This window comes from Scardinius erythrophthalmus, assembly GCF_964197995.2.
Source record: "Scardinius erythrophthalmus genome assembly, chromosome: 24".
Lineage (NCBI taxonomy): Eukaryota > Metazoa > Chordata > Actinopteri > Cypriniformes > Leuciscidae > Scardinius > Scardinius erythrophthalmus.
This window is the reverse complement of record NC_138244.1, coordinates 6,435,951-6,456,656: the sequence shown is the minus strand read 5'-3', so window position 1 is coordinate 6,456,656 and position 20,706 is coordinate 6,435,951. Positions and strand designations below refer to the sequence as shown.

The window sequence follows — 20,706 nt, the reverse complement described above, 5'->3', positions numbered from 1 at the left end:
GCTCACTCACTCACTCACTCACACACACACACACACACACACACACACACACACACACACACACACACTCTCTCTCTCTAGCTCACTCCCTCACACAAACGCAGTCACTCACTCACTCACTCACTCACGCTAACTCACTCTCTCACACACACACACACTCACTCACTCTCTCGCACACACACACACTTACTCTCGCTCACTCACTCTCTCGCACACACACACACACACACACACACACACACACACTTACTCTCACTCAATGACTCACTCTCTCGCACACACACACACCCACTCTCGCTCACTCATTCACTCACACACACACACACACTTACTCTCGCTCACTCACTCGCACACACACACACACACTCACTCTCGCTCAATCACTCACTCTCTCGCACACACACACACACACACACCTACTCTCGCTCACTCATTCACTCACACACACACACACACACACAAACACACACACACACACTCATTCACTCACACACACACACTCACTCACTCTCTCGCACACACACAGTGAGTGAGCGAGAGTGAGTGTGTGTGTGTGCGAGCGAGTCAGTGAGCGAGAGTGAGTGTGTGTGTGCGAGAGAGTGAGTGATTGAGCGAGAGTAAGTGTGTCTGTGTGCGAGAGAGTGAGTGAGTGAGTGAGCGAGAGTGGGTGTGTGTGTGCGAGAGAGTGAGTGATTGAGCGAGAGTAAGTGTGTGTGTGTGCGAGAGAGTGAGTGATTGAGCGAGAGTGAGTGTGTGTGTGTGTGCGAGAGAGTGAGTGATTGAGCGAGAGTGAGTGTGTGTGTGTGCGAGAGAGTGAGTGAGTGAGCGAGAGTGGGTGTGTGTATGTGCGAGAGAGTGAGTGATTGAGAGAGAGTGAGTGTGTGTGTGTGTGTGTGTGGGAGAGAGTGAATGAGTGAGCGAGAGTAAGTGTGTGTGTGTGCGAGAGAGTGAGTGAGTGAGCGAGAGTAAGTGTGTGTGTGTGTGTGTGTGTGTGTGTGAGAGAGTGAGTGAGTGAGCGTGAGTGAGCATGTGTGTGTGTGAGTGAGTGAGTGAGCGTGAGTGAGTGAGTGCGTTTGTGTGAGGGAGTGAGCTAGAGAGAGTGTGTGTGTGTGTGTGCGTGTGAGTGAGTGAGTGAGTGAGTGCGTGTGTGTGTGTGCAAGTGAATGTGTGTGTGAGACGGCACGCGATGACTGGTCGGAAAGCAACGTGTAGTCTGACATGTTTCTTGTCCACGACACAACAAGATTTTAGGAGTCTAAATCGGGCGTAAGTGCAATAAAATTTAAAGTGCAATACTTTTCAGACGCGGCAGTAATTTAAAGTAGGAACGCGTCTAAATAAAATACAGATTTGTGTGAAGGTAAAAATTAAAAATAAGCAGAGAATCCAAAATAGCCTTACCTTGAGTCAAATAGTAAAGTGAACAACAGGAGAACTGGATATTAAGAAAAAAAAATACTTGCGCGCTCCCGCCGTTTCCGCGCACTGACCACTTGTACTTCAGGAGAGGGGAGACGTCTCTGTCCGCCTTCTCCGCTGCTTCGATGACTTGTTTGGCGTATTTCTGGAACTGGTTTTCCTCCTCAACAAAGAGAGCGATGTTCTTCGCCACAAAGTCTTTCTGTTCTTTTCTCGTACGGAGATCCATTGCACGTTTTTTCAGCCTTTACAAAACCAGTGTTGCATTAGAGAGAAATTATGAGTTTAATGCATAAAATAAAACATATTAAAATAATACCCACCCTTTCTTGTATGTAGCTGTCTTGGAGTGCTGTTCTTTCTTCTTTAGCTTTTTGAGCTTGAAGTTGTTGCTTTTCCGCGTGCATTCAGCGTCTCCAGAGATTTCTGTTTTTCTTCCTCTGCCTTTCGTTGCAGCTCTCGCCTCTGATATAGAGTTGAAAAAAATGTTTAATTCAATAAAGGCATTTCAAAATATATATATATCTATAAACAATGTGATGCTCAAACCCAGCATCACTGTGGTAAAATTAAGCCATAAGGCCCAGCACAGCCGTGTGTTACAGTGGAGCGGCTGAGGAGCAATGTTAGGCACGACGCGGAGCGCAGATTTAAACATGTTTACATGTATAAAACATTAGGAATAGGTCATTTACCTTGGATTCTCTGTTGGCAAAACTCAAATAATTTGAGGTAATCAGTTACATCAAACTGTTTAAGTTAAGAAATTGAATGTTTAAGTAAGCAGAGCTTGCAGATTTTTTTGTAATCATACATTTGAATTGCTCTTAACTTGAAATATTTGAGTAAGATAATTCATACACAACCTAAAATTACCATCTAATCTCAACTTCAACATTTTTAGTAGTGGAAACTTGGCTAGATTTAACCAGCTAATTCAATAAGTGCTACCTTGCTAATTGGTGACACAATGCTTTGACAGCATCAGCATATCATAGCACTTGCGGAATGAGTACAGCAACTTAAAACATTTAACACACACTGTTCTCAAACCAAACTCATGCTCCACTCGTCACCAGCCATGATGATAACTCCCTAAAAACCCAACATTACAGAAACTCTTCTAAACTAGCATAACAAAACATTAACCACTACTAAATCTCCCACTTAAATATTTAATCTCCCACAAAAAAACATTTTAGCATTTACTCTCCCTTTTGAGTGTCATAGCAAAGCATGCTGGGAAATAAAAATCCCAGACTAGTTTCAGTTAAATTTAAGTTTGTCAAAATGAAAAGAAACAAGTTCATAGAACTCAAAACACCGAACAATTCAACTTACTTAAAATGTGTCAGTTTTGTGAACTCAAAAGAAAAAAGAAAGTTTTAAATACTCATAAAATTTTAAGTACCTTTTGTTAATTTGATGGAACTAATTTGTATAATTTGAGTTGGCCATACTCAAAACAATGAATTATTTTGAGCGTTAGGGTTTACAGTGTTATGAAGCTAAAAAATATATATATATTAGATGAGACATTAGATGAGAGACTTAAACTTAAACTTAGAAATGTTGCCTTGGCTACTAACTGAAATAACATTTCAATTTGTAAGTTGAAGTATTAAAATTACTAAAACTAAAACAGAAATAAATATAAAATAAAGCTCAAAAGAAATAAAATAAAAAACGAATAAAAAAAAAAATGACAAAAGCACATACTCACAATTCCTAAACCTTAAACTGAAACTATAAAAATAAAAGGTAATTCAAAAACATTTCTAAATACTGTATACTATAAATAATACTAAAATAACAGCCCATGATCTCTAGAGATTCACAGTTTTATAGTAACAAAATGCCTAAAATGCGCCCAAAGTTCTGTTGTCTAGCATTTAATACATCAAGTTTAGTATGGGTTGGAAGTGTTTAACATAAATAATAACCATGTTGTGTGTTTTATACGTGTTAGCCCTCATACATGTAAGAACATGCTCCTGAAATCAACTGTAGGAAGCAAAATAAAGAAGTTAATTTCTGGCACTAATGAGAATCCTGTAATCTCCGCCACAGGACGCATTTGTCTGATGTAGAATACCTGAGTATTCCCTCCTGCTTTTCCTTTACTCATTCTCTTCTGTTCTTCTTCATGGCTGGCGATCTGCTTTCTTCTCTCCTCCTCTTCCTCCTTCCTCCGAGCCTCCGCTGCTTTCTTCAGCGCTCTGAAGGTCCTGATGGAAGACAGAAGAAGGGATTTCTAAACCGCATCTGATCCAGTCTGCTTTCACAGTGTGGATGTTGTCCAACAACCGCTTTACCCGAAAAGCATTCGTCGATCTCTTCTTCTCTTCTTGTTTCTTGCGCTCTCTCATGGCCTGTTCCCTCAGATCAAGATCTCTGATTTCTTCAGCCTCCCTCCTGATCTCCTGCCTCTTCTGCTCTTTCTTCATCTCATGATCCTGACACCTAATGAAGCGGGAAACGTCAGTCACCTCGTGCTTTAAGGTAATTCCCAGCTGACAGGGAATGTTCTCAGAACCTCAAAGTTACGAACAAACGTTCTTCTAGAAACATTAATAGAAAGTTTGTTCAAATCTATCTGGCCTTTAATCATGTTCTCAAAACATTCACACAAAAACATTATTTATACATCATTCATGGAGTGTTTTTTTCTTTAATGAATTGTTTTAGTTGGACAATCGTCTAACATTTCTTGAATGTTACTAATTATTTCAGCGCGTTCAGAGAACATTCACAAGCAGTGTTCGGGGTATTGCATTACTTTATCAGATTACTTTCTTCAAGTGACGAGTGACTTGACAGTTACATTACTTTCAAATTTACAACAAAATATCCGAGTCACTCTTTTTATGCTGGGAGAGATCGGCAGTAAGTGCAGAGGCGTTTGTGTGTGAACATGATGGTTATTGCTACTCACTTGCACAAAAACATATTCAGCATTCCTCAAAATGAATAAAACAGTAAAAACTCAGAATATGGTAATATATTAAATAAAACAAATACTTTATGTATTTAATCTCACTTCATTAAGCAATGGCTTCGCTGTTGACCTTTGATGTTCCAATTACTAATAAGCAAAAATGTGTTTAGATAAACAACACATTTGTGTTTCATTCTTGTATTGCTGAACTGAGGCCCTGTTTACACGAGAACACTCGCGGGTGAAAACGTAAAAATATTTTATCAGATGTGTCTTTCGTTTAGATGGCGACGGCGGTTTTGGGGCTTAAAATGCAAAAAAGTGAAACCACCCTCCAGAGTGGAAATCTTAAAAACGCTCCACTGTCGCGTTCCCGTATAAAGGGTAAAAACGCAAAAGTCTGCTAGACAGTGAAGGTTGTACGCAGGCGCGCGGACTTGGTGTTGTTGTGTGGCAGTGCTTCACATTGCCACCTAGCCGCCTGGAGTGCATACTACATCAAATTTCACACACTTTTGCGTCACCATATGCACGCAGATTTCCCCCCCATAACGCTACAAGGCTATATAACTAAATAAATAAATAAAAGAATCTGCACATGCTCAAAAGAATAAATAATGGTAACATTTGTTTGCATTGTGTAAGTTCTTTTTAGGTGTAGTTTGTGTTAAGCCAGTCTGTCTGCTTCCTGACCTGAGCCCCAGATTGTCATGTTTGAGCTCTAAGACTATGCAGCACCATCCCAGGAGGGATGAATACCATCTCTTTTCAACAGGTCAGGTCTGCCCCAAAAACTTTTCCAATTGTCTATGAATTCTATATTATTTTGCGGACACCATCTCGACAGCCAGCCATTGAGTGAGGACAATCTACTAACTATCTCATCACTCCTGCGAACAGGAAGGGAGCCAGAGCAAATTACAGTGCCTGACATCGTACTTGCAAGTTCACACACCTCTCTAACATCATTAGTGCTGACGTGAATAATAATTTTAGAGAATTTACGATTAGCATTAGCCAGCACTTTTAAATTTGCTTTGATGTCAGGCGCTCTGGCTCCCGGCAAACATGTGACTATGGTGGCTGGTGTCTCTATAATCTGGATACGGCCGGGGTCCACCTCACCTCAGGAAACGGAGAGACTGGTTGACACTTCAGGACTGCGTTGTCGTCCCGTCCAGGCGCAGGTCCTTCATCAGATCTGGATACGGCCTGGATCCGACGGACTGCGGTAAACCTCGGTATAAACAGAGAGACTAATATTAGCGTAGATGCCATTCTTCTTATGATGTAACGAGTACATCAGGATTTAAGGGAAGTGTTCCCGGTTCCAGCTGGCCTAATCTATGCAGCCTAACATTGAATTATAGAAGTCTATAATGTGTTATGTGTATGCTAGGTCAAAGAGATGTGTTTTTAGTCTAGCTTTGAACTGACAGAGTGTGTCTGCTTCCCGGACAATGTTAGGAAGACTGTTCCAAAGTTTTGGTGCTAAACAACAAAAATTCAGGTTTTATCAACTGGCCGGAATTTTGAGATCACAATAGACGTGAAGGACTATAATGTGTTAAGAGCTCGCTCAAGCACTGCGGAGCTAAACCATTTAGTGCTTTGTAAGTAATCAGCAATATTTTAAAATGTATATGATGTTTAATAGGGAGCCAATGCAGTGTTGACAGAACCAGGCTAATATGGTCATACTTCCTGGTTCTGGTAAGGACTCGAGCTGCTGCGTTTTGGACCAGCTGTAATTTGTTTATTAAGCGTGCAGGACAACCACCCGGTCGAGCATTACAATAATCTAGCCTTGAGGTCATGAACGCATTAACTAATTGTTCCGCATTTGTCAATGAGAGTATATGGCGTAATTTAGATATATTTTTAAGATGGAAAAATGCGGTTTTACAGATACTAGACACGTGACTTTCAAATGAAAGATTGGTATCAAAGAGCACACCCAGGTTCCTAACCGACGACGAAGACTTAACAGAGCAGCCATCAAGTGTTAGACAGTATTCTAGATTATTACGTGAGGACGTTTTTTGTCCAATAATTAGAATCTCTGTTTTTTCAGAGTTAAGTAGTAGGAAATTACAAGTCATCCAGTTTTTTATATCATCTATGCATTACGTTAATTTTGTGAATTGGTAAGTTTCGCCTGGGTGTGAAGAAATATAGAGCTGAGTATAATCAGCATAACAGTGAAAAGCTAACACCATGCTCCCTAATGATATCTCCTAATGGTAGCATGTACAGAGTGAACAGCAGCGGTCCTAGTACTGAGCCTTGTGGTACGCCATACTGAACTTGTGATCGATGAGACATCTCTTCATTTACTGCTACAAACTGATAACGGTCAGATAAGTATGATTTAAACCATGCTAGTGCAATTCCACTAATGCCAACATAATTTTCGAGTCTATTTAAAAGAATGTTGTGGTCAGTGGTGTCAAATGCAGCACTAAGATCGAGTAACACTAATAGAGAGATACAACCACGATCGGATGATAAGAGCAAATCATTTGTAACTCTAATGAGAGCTGTCTCGGTACTATGGTATGGTCTAAATCCTGACTGGAAGTCCTCGCAGATATAATTTCTTTCAAGAAAGGAACACAGTTGTCAGGATACTGCCTTTTCTAGTATCTTTGACAGAAAAGGTAGATTCGAGATCGGCCTGTAATTGACTAATTCTGTAGGATCAAGTTGCGTTTTTTTACCAAGCGGTTTAATCATAGCCAGCTTAAAAGTTGTTGGTACATATCCTAGTGACAAAGATGAATTAATGATATTAAGAAGAGGATCTGTGACCTCTGGGAGCATCTCTTTCAGTAGCTTAGTCGGTATAGGGTCTAACATACATGTTGTCGGTTTAGATGATTTAACGAGTTTAGTAAATTCTTCCTCTCCTATAGCAATAAATGAATCAAATTTTTCTTCAAGGAGACTACAATGCACTGCCTGATGCGATACTGTAGTAGACGGTTGCATAGTTATAATTTTCTCCCTGATATTATCAATCTTATAAGTGAAGAAGTTCATAAAGTCATTACTGCTGTGCTGCTTGGACACGTCTGGGCTTGAAGATTTATTTTTCGTTAGTTTAGCCACTGTTTAAATAAATACCTAGGATTATGTTTATTTTCTTCTAATAGGGTTGAAAAATAAACAGATCTAGCAGCTTTTAAAGCCTCTCTGTATGCAATCGAGCTCTCTTTCCATGAAACGCGAAATACCTCTATAGTTTTGTTTTCTTCCAGCAACGCTCCATTTTTCTGGCTGCTCTCTTAAGGGCCCGAGTGTGCTCGTTGTACCACGGCGTTGGACTATTTTCTTTAATCTTCTTTAAGCGCAACTGTGTCTAAAGTGCTGGAAAACAGAGTTAAAAGTTTCTGTCGCAATATCGAGTTCTTCTAAGCTATCTGGGATGCTGAGATGACGAAACTGATCAGGAACTGATTGACATTAACCCCACTTACAACCCCGCTGCTGTTTTGCACAATATCCCTTTGCGCCACTTGGCGGCCATTTCGCGAATGACTTTGAAATGCGACTGGTTTATTTTTGCCGCGGTAGTTTTGCCGCAGCGGCTGGCGTGGCGGTAATAGGCATTCTGGTTGGTTACCATCTGTATATTAAAATCGCCAACAATTAGTACTTTATCTGCAGCCAGAACTAACTCTGATAGAAAATCAGCAAATTCTTTGATAAAGTCTGTATGGTGCCCTGGTGGCCTGTATACAGTAGCCAGCACAAATGTTAAACGTGATTTATCATTTACTCTATATATTGCTACATTTAGCACCAACACTTCAAAAGAATTATATTTAAAACAAGACTTCTCAGTAATTCTGAAGATATTACTATAAATTACAGCAACACCTCCCCCTTTGCCTTTCAGACGAGGCAAAAAACTCCATCTCTGTACGGGCCAGCAGTTCCTCTATGTCTTCTTCCGCCCCCTTATCCTCTTTGAAGCAGCTTTCATTTAATTCTCATCTTTGTACTGAGATTTCAGAACCTTCCCTTTCCGGGTCTCACGTTCGAACATCTGCAATGAAGCAAAAATCCACTCCAACAGTTCAGTGTACATCTACACCACTAAAAGCTATTTCGTGTTTTAGAATCTTTTAAAGGAATATTTCATTCATAAATAAATATCCTGTCATCATTTACTCTAATTTCATGTCAGTATGAATATTAAAGAGTGAATGTGTTTGCACATGTGAAGGAAGGTGTATTAGTGTCCCACCTCTGAGACCAAGTCCTTCTCATTGTTCTTCAGTCTGAACAGGCATGGCGACATCCTCAGCAGACTGACGGTTCCCAGCTGAGATCCACAGCACACCAAACTGTCTTCCTTTTGTACATGGATGCTGTTCAAAGCTTCGTCACAAACCTGTGAGGAGGAAAAAACACAAACAGTATACACAAATAATAATTAGACATTTAAGTGGGAGACATTCTCAGTATGAAGAGGAGATATTTAGGACTGACTTTGAAACTGAGAGTAGGGTCCTTCTGATTAAATAGTAGGTCCCATACATCCAAGGTCCCATCCATCTTCACCGTAAAGAAGACAGAGGGTCTGACTGGACTCCAACAGCCATCTGACAGATGAGTCATGTGATTTCTGTAGAAACAGATCAGAAATATGGGCTCTTTTGAAGGTAAATGCACCAAACAACTACTAAAAGCAGCGGTTTTCAACCTTTTTGACTTAACAGACATTTTTATTGATATATTAAATCAATTTGTTTAATTACTTTAATATATGAACCATAATTAATTCTGTAATTCCAGAAGTTATGTTCTATATACCAGTAACCATTGTAACATTTCCATTTCATTTAGGAAATATATATATATTTTTAAATATTAAGTCAATAATTAAGATAGGAAATCTCTGTAATACAGGATCTGTTCATTCTTTAATAAAAACAAATGTTATTTCAAACAATCAATAAACACTGAGAACAATCAATAAAAATATTGTTTTTTACATGTTGATTTTATGCATTTGAGCTTTTTAAAATTAGTTAAATTATTCTAGATTCAGAAAATAATAATAATTTATTAATTTAAATACTTTTTTTTTAAATCAATTCAAATTTAAATTTAAATCATCCTCCCTGATTGAGAACCAATAACTTAAAGTATAGTAGGGCTGGTCCGAATACCATTTTTTGAGCTTCGAAGCGTCGGTAGTAATGAACATGGAATATTGGAAGCTTCGGAGAGAGGGGGCTGAACATATTCTTCTCTCTAATAAAGGCAGGAAATCTCTATGTGCATTTTGATTATTTCGAGAACCCAATCGACTTCACAAGGGAGTGCAGTGTCGCATTTGGTGCAATATAGATAGAGACGCGACACGTTCAGAATTAATCAACTTTTAGTAAACTACAGAACAGCGGCGCGCCTCACGCGGGCAGGGCTTATGCTCTGAGAACGGACACTGCACTAGTGATATAAAACGCACACACACAGGTCTGTTAACTTAAGCAATACTTTTAAGGTAGTCTAATATTTTTCTGACTAACAAATTACTGACACAGTAAAGGGTAGATTTAAATAAAGAAAACCGAAATTTAAATAAAGAAAAAAACTAAATTTAAATAAAGAAAACCGAAATTAAGTTAAATTAAAAACAAGATTAATTTATATTGATAATAACGGGTAAAAAGGCTAATACATTTTGTTTCTATTATTCTATTTTCCGCAATGTCAAAGCAACGCAGCTTAACCCGAAACACAAGCTCAGGCATGCACTTCTGTCCACACACACAATCCGCTGTTCTCATGCACTTCTGTCCACACACACACAGGCCAAGAAGAAGCAAATATATTTATTAAGTATAACGAGGTTGGGTTCCTTCAACTGTCCATCCTATTAAAAATGGCTAGGCTATATAAGATAATTGTAAAAAAAAAAAAAAGTATTGTATTTCGTCAGATTTTATAGTGTTGAACATATTCAAGCGTGAATGAGAACCGTTTCGAGGGGGATGCAGGTGTGCAAAAAACAAATATTCGAATGTCAAATTTTCACATCGAATACCAACCCACCGAACCAATATTCGAATATTCGGGTCCAGCCCTAAAGTATAGTTGATCTAAATTTACATCACACATAGTAAAATATAAAATGGTATAAATGCCAGTATTTCATAACAACAAAACAGATGTTCTTACTTGGTGGTCATGATGGAGGTCTCATTGATGTCCTCTGACCAGATGCGGGCAGTGCAATCCCCCACGGTCAAGAAGTTCTTCGGAAAGAAGGGGTTTCTCTGCAAGGCGTAAATGGGGCCAAGGTGTCCGTGGTATGTGCCAATAATCGACTCACTTGAGGTTTGCTTTAAATTGGGGTTTCTGCATGAGACCACAACCCCCTGCTCTGTGCCCACCATAAACTTGGCCTTCTGTAATCAAAAGGAAAAAAACAACATTTACGTTTTTAACATGAGTTTCCACAAGGGAACAGGCCACACAAAATGAGAACTGCTCTTACCATAGTCTTCTCAAACTCCATTGAGGTGGCACCAAAGGCAACGTCGAGGTCTCCCTTCTGACTGGGGTCCAGCACGACCCGCGTGCTGGGCTCACTCATCTTTCTAATGTCCCAGAACAGCACCTGGTGTCATACAGATGAGTTTACAGATTTGAGTTTACAGTACATTACATGACTAATTTGAAGGGTTTGTTATAGCTGTCCAGTGTCCAGTTCAAAAAGGTGCTGCTGTGAAATATTATTGGTTTATTTAACTGTTTGTAGACTGTACACAGACCTGGCCATCCGAAGAAGCCGTGAAAAGCTCATTGCACGTCAGTGACGGCATCCAGATGGCCTTGTAGACAGGACCTCTATGGCTATGCTCGACGGCGGACATCTGTACTGGCCGGCTGCCGCTCCGTGTGTCCCAATAGCCTGGAAATAGGGCAAACTTTCAGACTAGAGGACAGTAAAGACATCTAAATGGCACATAAACAGTAGACTGGAATGACTGCAACTCTGAGTTTGAGTGTGTCAGATCAGATGGACTAAAGAAGCCTTATATAACCATTCATAATAAAAACAGACCGATTTGTCCATTGTAGCCTCCCCCGACAAGGCTGTAAACATCTCTGGGGCTGTACTCCAGACAAACAAGTGGAGATACAGGTTTCAGAGTCATCTCCGGTGTATTGCTTATTTCTGCAGTTGGGAATAAATAAACAAAATGATTACCAAAAGTGGCATGTGTGCCAGAATAATATATATGTGCATGACATACCAGTGTTCCATATATATGAGTCAAAGCTCATATTTTCAGGTGCTCTCTGAAATTCCAGGCAAGAGTAGGCAACAGCTAGTTTATTATTATCCAGCGGATGCCAGGACAAACTGGTGGCTGCGCGCTTATCTTTATTCGGGTCTCTAGAGAAAATCACAAAGCATTTTGGTTACATTAGTGGGACAGAAATGACATACTGCGTCTACATACCTATGACTAAACAAGGTGTGCTCACCTGAACACACTGATTGTTCTCGCTGATGGCTCTCGCTGATGGCTCGGCTGCGTTTTCTGCTCCACCCTCTTAGCTTCATAGTTTTCTGAGTATGTGTCAGCGTGGCTCTGCTTGAGATGGTCTTCCACGACCTGCAGCGGACAGGAAGACAACACTCCGACTCAGAATTACAATCACTTCATTACAATCAATTACAATCAGAACTACAATCACATAATCACCCTATGGGTACCTACTGCCTCTGTGAGAGTTAAAGAGCAGTCCTGAGAAAAATGGAGATAAAATCTGGAACCAAATTCAATTAATTATCTCCCTGCTGTCTTAAAGGACTTGTGACTTTCTTTCTTCCATTCAACTCAAAAGAAGTCTTGAAGATTGTAATTGCACTGTCAATGCCTAATGCAATTGCAATGAATGGAGACTACAGCTTTCAAGCTTCAAAAGGCAAAAGCACCTAAAAGTATAAAAGAATCCTACAAATGGTGTTGGCACTCACAGTAGCCACTTTCATGACCGTGTCCTGATAGCACTCGTCCTTCTGCACTTTATTCCTGTAGCGGGCAGTTGTCTCAGTGTCGTCTGCATTAATGGCTTTCGGCCACCCCCCCTCTGTGTGGTTCATTCCACATGACACTGTCTCTGCATTCACCTAAACAGTACAAACAGACATTTTCATATCTCCACCATGTCCTAATATCCTGGATAAAATATTAATAAAAATAATAAAAAAAGATGGAAATATATCTTGAATTAAGTTCATTTTTGTATAGCATTGGTAATTAGATTTTCCATGTAGTAGTTTATGCTTTAAAAAAGGAAAAGGGGCAAGAAAATATAGTCTGAAAAAATTAATACGATTTTTTTAAAGCCATTTAGCAAATTTATCATGTTTAGTTATGATTAAGAGAATAATTTTGTAGTAAAAGACAAAACAAGTTGACTAATCACATCATTGTTGCAGGGTTCACATGCGGTTAGGGGAGGAGCCCCCCAATTTTACCTATTGTTCATAATTAACCAGCACAAATTGAAATTACTAGTGCAGAATGCCCGTGCAAAATCCGTTTTTGTGTGTGTTTTTAGTAATTGTTGGTTTGAACGCGCTTTCAGAGCACTTGAGTTGGCCAGATCTATCTATCTATCTATCTAATCTATCTAATTTTAATATCTTTCTTTCTTTCATCTAATAATTCTTTTTTCATATCTATCTATCTATCTATCTATCTATCTTTTTCTTCTTTTTTCATATCTATCTATCTATCCCTTTCTTTCTTTCTATCAAATTTTAATTTCTATCTATCTATCTATCCATCTATCTATCCCTTTCTTTCTTTCTTTCTTTCTTTCTTTCTTTCTTTCTAATTTTAATATATTTCTTTCATCTAATAATTCTTTTTTCATATCTATCTATCTATCTATCCCTTTCTTTCTTTCTTTCTTTCTAATTTTAATTTCTTTCTATCTATCTATCTATCTATCTATCCCTTTCTTTCTTTCTTTCTTTCTTTCTTTCTTTCTTTCTTTCTAATTTTAATTTCTTTCTATCTATCTATCTATCTATCTATCTATCTATCTATCTATCTATCTATCCCTTTCTTTCTTTCTTTCTTTCTTTCTAATTTTAATTTCTTTCTATCTATCTATCTATCTTTTCATATCTATCTATCGGTACTATATGTAGAATGGTACATTTAAACACTCAGGGAAGGGTTAACTGGCCCAAACTGAACTGTGAAAGTTTTCACAAATCAGACTGGTTATTTTAAACACTCAGGGAAGGGTTAACTGGCCCAAACTGAACTGTGGAACCTTTCACAAATCAGACTGGTTATTTTAAACACTCAGGGAAGGGTTAACTGGCCCAAACTGCACCGTGGAACCTTTCACAAATCAAAATGTTTAATTTAAACACTCAGGGAAGGGTTAACTGACCCAAACTGAACTGTGAAAGTTTTCACAAATCAAGCTTAATATAAAACAAGTGTTTTTGTAATCCAGCGGTCTGTGAGTTTATTATAACGTTAAATTGATATTAAACGTGAAGAACGGATACTTTCCTGTCTAGCGGACTCACCAAACGGTTTATGGACATGAGCTTTGCTGTGAAAAAATTCACAAATCAAGCAGGTCAAGATGAAGCTGGGTTCAGTCTTCTAAGTGACCGACTTTTGGAGCTATAGGCAATTAAAAAATAAAAGTCAGTATAAAAAAATACACGTAATTCGGACCGGAGGACCGCGTCACACGAATTCACAAATTATGAATAAAAAAAGAGATATTATTTGCATGTCTACGACACCGCACGGCGGGACAATAGCCAAAAGAATACAGAATATCAAACCGCAAAACTATCTTTACTCCGGTAGATCGGATACGTATCGGATTTGGACCACATAGGTTACCCAAGTGGCCTGGGTCGCATTTGAAAAGATCGGATCTGTGTCGTTCAGACTGTCATGAAAAGATCAGATACAGCCTGCAGTGTGTGTGAACGTAACGTTAGCCTTAACTTACTCGTGCCTGTAGCAAGACACCTGTCGAGTTTGAAATCCATCGGACTAGCTAACGGTTCGCGAAATATGCGAATAACAGACAGACAGACAGACAGACACACAAACGTTTCTATACAAAAATATAACAAATTTCTTACCGTTTCACGAAGGTCTGCTCTGCTCATCTCACAACTCTCAACTGCATGCGACAAATTTCGAAGTTATTAAAAAAGCTCTAATGTTAATTTATTATACATTATTTTCAGATATTTTTAATTCTCACCTTGTGAACTCTCGACGACAACTGTTATTACTGAGGCTGACATGTTAACTCCACGAATCTAGATGTATATTGAAATTTTTATAATAACGAACTTCGTCTGGCGCGAACTCGGCAGTCTGTTTACTAACACTGTTTACGTTACCTAGCAACCCTTTGTCTATGGCTCTGGTTCAAAGCACGTTTTATGGGTAATCGCTTTAGTGCCTAGTTACAAACATAGACTGTATATAAACGGTTACAAATCATACAAAATCACTTTATTATTCACCTTATTCCGCCCCACCCACTTTTAATCATAGACAGTAACGTTATATAAACGCTTTTAATACTTCGCGCTTCCGCATTTTGTCATCCGACTTCCGCTAAACTGACACGGCACATCCGGTAGCTAGTTCAGTAGTTAGAAGATTGTTTATAGTTAGCCAAAACTTTGGCAAAATGACAAATAACGTTAATACCGTAAATGTTTTAAATTGAGAGCACGGAGAAAACTTCGTACGACGATCAGTTTGGTCTCACATTGTCTCATCCATCGTCAGTGTTAACGTGGCCAGAGGTAACCTATGGGGAGGGATATTTAACTACTTCGTCTGTCGTCAGGAGTTGAAGGAGCAGCAATGAAAAATTATTTGTAAATAAGAAGGAATGAGAATATTTAGGGTTAAGGATAGGAGATTAGGTAATTGGTTAAATATGAAATGATTAAATAAGTTGTAAGAAGTGTTTGATGTTTTCAGGAAGCTAGAGACACCTTCTACTGACCTTCATGTAGACACATTTCACCATTTAAATTTCATAAGTAATAAACCAAGATGGTATTCATTTGCAAACTTGACGTTACTTATTCCTTCTAACTAGAAGACTTAATTCATTTAAGTTTTAAGGGGAATCTACAGCGCACATTATATGGTTTACATCTGGTCACATTGTAAAGGTTTATAAAAATAACTATTCATAACAGGGAACATCTGGGCACATTGTAAAGGTTTATAAAAATAACTATTCATAACAGGTAAAATCTGTTCTACAAGATTCACAAGAAGGACAAGTTTCACCTTCCTTTCATAGAGGAGATCGGTAATGGTGAAGCCTCTGTCTGCCATTACTTCATCGCCTGGACGAAGTTATTAAGTGCACGATATTGAAGAAAAATGTGATATGCGATAACTCATTAAACAATGCGATATTCGATAATGCTTAAAGTATATAAAATTAACTTAAATTAGATTTAAAATTATAACCTACATACGTGTTTCACATTCTTTTTGTGACAAGAAAACATCCCTTCAACTTGTGAAAGTGAACATCAGTGTTTTACTGTAGCATAAGAAGTGTTATTTTAACATCAGTGTAAACCACGGGGTTCAGGTTATCCTACATTAGGTCTATTTAACAACAGAAACTGAATAATCAAATGTAAAAATAAAACACTGCTTAGTTTTTACTGTATGAATCCAAAAGTTATGCATATTGCGATATATACATTTGCGATATTTTGATATATTGTGTAGCCCTACATGTTGTTTGGAAATTGGTCGCTGAAACACTTCTCCATGATGTCAAGCCAACGCGAAATCACCTTGCTTACAATGGACTGAGAAACACCAAACCTTTCAGCAAGATCACCCTGCAATAAATTAAGACGCAGCTTCATCAGGAGCTGATCCCGAGTGTGTAGCTGAAAGCTGTTGGTGTGTGTGAACTGGTACGGTGCTCGGCAACTGAATGGAATGCATCAATGTCGACCCTGTGTAGAGCTGACAAAGGTGGTCTTTCTCAGCAGTTATGTACTATGGCGCTCAACGCATTGTGTTCCCATTTCAGATGTAGGATGCTTCAGGTTGAGTTGAGATTTTGGAGCGTAGTTGTGGTCAGAGACAGATGGATCCTCCCATTGCGTGTCTGCATCACAGGTCTGGGGCATGTGGCTGTGATCCTCCTCACAGTTGTCCACTGCAACACTGACGCTCATCGATGATCTATGGAAATAATATAACCATAAACATTTTTACATACTTAAAATAGATCATGAGAATTAATTTATGATGCACTCATACTAAGAACAGTGTGAAAAAGAGAGATGCATTAAAAACGAGACAGTAGGCTATACACTCTCCTAAAGGATTATTAGGAACACCTGTTCAATTTCTCATTAAGCTTCAATGCATTTAGGGGGGTGGTCCTGGTCAAGACAATCTCCTGAACTCCAAACTGATTGTCAGAATGGGAAAGAAAGGTGATTTAAGCAATTTTGAGCGTGGCATGGTTGTTGGTACCAGACGGGCCGGTCTGAGTATTTCACAATCTGCTTAGTTACTGGGATTTTCACGCACAACCATTTCTAGGGTTTACAAAGAATGGTGTGAAAAGGGAAAAACATCCAGTATGCGGCAGTCCTGTGGGCGAAAATGCCTTGTTGATGCTAGAGGTCAGAGGAGAATGGGCCGACTGATTCAAGCTGATAGAAGAGCAACTTTGACTGAAATAACCACTCGTTACAACCGAGGTATGCAGCAAAGCATTTGTGAAGCCACAACACGCACAACCTTGAGGCGGATGGGCTACAACAGCAGAAGACCCCACCGGGTACCACTCATCTCCACTACAAATAGGAAAAAGAGGCTACAATTTGCACAAGCTCACCAAAATTGGACAGTTGAAGACTGGAAAAATGTTGCCTGGTCTGATGAGTCTCGATTTCTGTTGAGACATTCAGATGGTAGAGTCAGAATTTGGCGTAAACAGAATGAGAACATGGATCCATCATGCCTTGTTACCACTGTGCAGGCTGGTGGTGGTGGTGGTGTAATGGTGTGGGGGATGTTTTCTTGGCACACTTTAGGCCCCTTAGTGCCAATTGGGCATCGTTTAAATGCCACGGCCTACCTGAGCATTGTTTCTGACCATGTCCATTCCTTTATGACCACCATGTACCCATCCTCTGATGGCTACTTCCAGCAGGATAATGCACCATGTCACAAAGCTCAAATCATTTCAAATTGGTTTCTTGAACATGACAATGAGTTCACTGTACTAAAATGGCCCCCACAGTCACCAGATCTCAACCCAATAGAGCATCTTTGGGATGTGGTGGAACGGGAGCTTCGTGCCTTGGATGTGCATCTCCATCAACTGCAAGATGCTATCCTATCAATATGGGCCAACATTTCTAAAGAATGCTTTCAGCACCTTGTTGAATCAATGCCACGTAGAATTAAGGCAGTTCTGAAGGCGAAAGGGGGTCAAACACAGTATTAGTATGGTGTTCCTAATAATCCTTAGGTGAGTGTACACACAATCTCCTAACTCTACGTAGGCTAATATCTGAATGAGAGATGTAGCTAGCTGGCCTCCTTACAGGAATAATGTGAGCTATTGTAAGACTACGGGTAATGTCCCATAATATATTGTACTATCGTGAATATTCATTCATTCATTATTTCAGACCCTTAGGTCTATATCACAAAGTAAACGAAATATAAGAAATATGACATATATAGGTGGCCAATGGTAATCATGCAAGATTCGTTGTATTTTGTTAACGGCTCGTTACTAATCTTAAATTAATTCATAGAACGGACTTCACGAATCTAACGTTAGGCTAAAAAGCACATAGATAGGTAAGTTAGGTAACAACAGTTAGGTAAGTTAGCTTAAGAAACACTGATCCACATTTTTCTGATAGACCAAACAACTAATCAATTAATCGAGGAAATATTCAACAGATTAATCAACTATGAAAATAATCCCAAATCCCTAATCGTTATGCACAAGTGCATTGCATTGGAAGCCCTGGATATAAGCCTCCCTCTCGATCTCTCTTAAATATTTTTGTTCTCTCTGTTTTGTCATTTAGTAAACTTTATAGATTTCAACCATATTCCTTTTTGAGTCTCTTTAACAAGAACTTAGATTAATGTATGAATTGAATAGTGATTGTGTGACCTTTGATGAGGGAACAACCAGTGATACCCTTGGTAGTACCATCAAATGATAGCCTATAGCGATGTCATCAGGATACACACACCGGTAGGCAGTGGCCCACCTTACCGGGTGACCACGTCGTGGTCCACTAGAATTTATAGTTTACCCACCTCTTTTTTTTACCACTACACCACTGACTTCAACCCCTAAAAATTGTTTTCTCAGGAGGTGCCTTGATTCAAAAAAGCTGCCTAAATAGTCTCATTTAGTTTAATTTTGAACCTCAGGGTAACTGCATTGTTATTGTTTCCAGATTTCCACAGGACCAAAGCCTATATGCTTCAATCATTTCAGCTATTTCAGTATTTTCCTAGAACTACAGAGAAGATGAACTGGTATTACCTGATCTTGCTCATACTACAGATCTCGATGATCTAACATCCTCTGTAATGCAACAGGTTTCACTTTTTAATATATATTTGACAGCATTGCATTTTATCTGCCATAACATGCTAAACAAACTAATTGCTATAAAGACTTTCTATTGTCACAGTATGCATTGACTCCATATGAATTTGATACACGTTGATAAAGATTAATCTTTGTACTTCCACAAAATGCAAAAACTGCTCATTTTGATCATTTAGCTTAGCTGTCTCGCTTAATTTTAATCTGTTTGCACTAAGCCAAGAGAAAACTTGTCTTGTGTCCAAACATCTGATCATATGTCTGCATACTTGTGCAGTCACTGAATGAGTAAGAGCAGTATCCTGTTCCTTTGGTGTCAAGTCCTTGTTCAAATGAACACACCCCTACGGTAAGCAAAGCGTCACGAGACTCGCTCGCGCGCGATGGGAATCAGTCAAAGTTCACGAAACCCGAAGCGCACTATGGAGAAGGATTATCTCATGAATATTAAATGGGTCATGTTTTTTTTGTGTATATATATATATATATATATATATATATATATATATATATATATATATATATATATATATATATATATATAGGCTATTCCTATTACATGTTATATTAGGAGCGTGCGCCACTGTGGTTTAACAACATTTATATATATTTTTTAAATAAATGTTTAATCACTATGTTTTCATCAGTATGTTCAGGGTTCGAATTACGGGGGAGCTAAGGGGAGCTCGGCTCCCCTGAAAAGGACCTGGGCTCCCCTGAAAGCCTACTTTGAGACATTTAGGGGGAGCTCTAAAACACTGTCCATTTTTTGTGTCGCATATAGATTTTGATTTTCTGTACATTTCTTGTACATTCTGTACAAGGGAAAACTCCTTTTCTCGAGAATATTGAAGCCTTTATTTTAAAACGCATTGCAGCAGCACAAGCGAGAGCATCAGAGCTCGCGCAAGCGCGCTGATAGGCTGTGCTGAGGCAACTGCACAAACCAATGGCGAGAAAGCAGAAGCGCGCGATCCAATAGGAGCGCTTGGCACCCTGCCAGACTCTGCGCGCCAAATAGAAGAGTATAAATACAGAGAAAACTCGCCATATGACAGATCTAATCGACTGAAGCGGAAACACCTGACGTGAGAGAAATAGCACGGCAAGGCAACGCAGTACTCGTTCCCTTATCTCTAGTCTAAGGTAACCAAGGTTACGTAAGTAACCAAGTACGTTCTGTACTGTTTACTGTAAACCTATTGTTTTAAATGCCCGAACATGCACCAAAAGCGTTAAAGTCAGTCAGGGAGGATCGGAAAATAGGGCTCCCCCGAAAGCCACTTTGTAATTCGAACCCTGAGTATGTTATAATATTTTCTCTTTTCATCCATCTTCCTTGTCATAATAATTCCTGTCATTTCCAGCCTACCTTATTTTATTGATTTTTAACTCTATTTTCTTAATCAGTAATTAAATCTAAAGTGCAATACCTTGGGGGGTGTAGCTGTAGTATCACTTTGAGTTTATTTAGAAAATTTAAACTTATTTATGAACTTATAAACTTAACATTTCGAATTTTAGAATGTTGAAATATTCAGAGTATAACAGTATATTATAATTTATAATTTGTTATAAGAGTATAATTTGTAGAATACACCGCGTGTTTATGAATATTTATAACTGGTCCGTGAATCTCATGAATATTAAGGAGCCCAAGCCTTCGCTAT

At 38.9% G+C, this 20,706-nt stretch overlaps 1 protein-coding gene across 1 annotated transcript; it reads right to left on the bottom strand.

The window, feature by feature from the left end:
• Nucleotides 1-3,563: 3,563 nt before the first annotated feature.
• LOC308684244 (dynein intermediate chain 3, ciliary-like) lies at nucleotides 3,564-16,616 on the bottom strand (the record flags this gene model as incomplete). Its single annotated transcript, XM_081355360.1, has 12 exons — nucleotides 3,564-3,932; nucleotides 8,610-8,756; nucleotides 8,855-8,990; nucleotides 10,553-10,782; nucleotides 10,872-10,994; nucleotides 11,149-11,288; nucleotides 11,442-11,555; nucleotides 11,635-11,777; nucleotides 11,870-12,000; nucleotides 12,366-12,518; nucleotides 14,520-14,560; nucleotides 16,436-16,616. 12 exons carry the CDS (start codon nucleotides 16,614-16,616, stop codon nucleotides 3,564-3,566), a joined length of 1,908 nt encoding a protein of 635 aa, XP_081211486.1.
• Nucleotides 16,617-20,706: the final 4,090 nt, after the last annotated feature.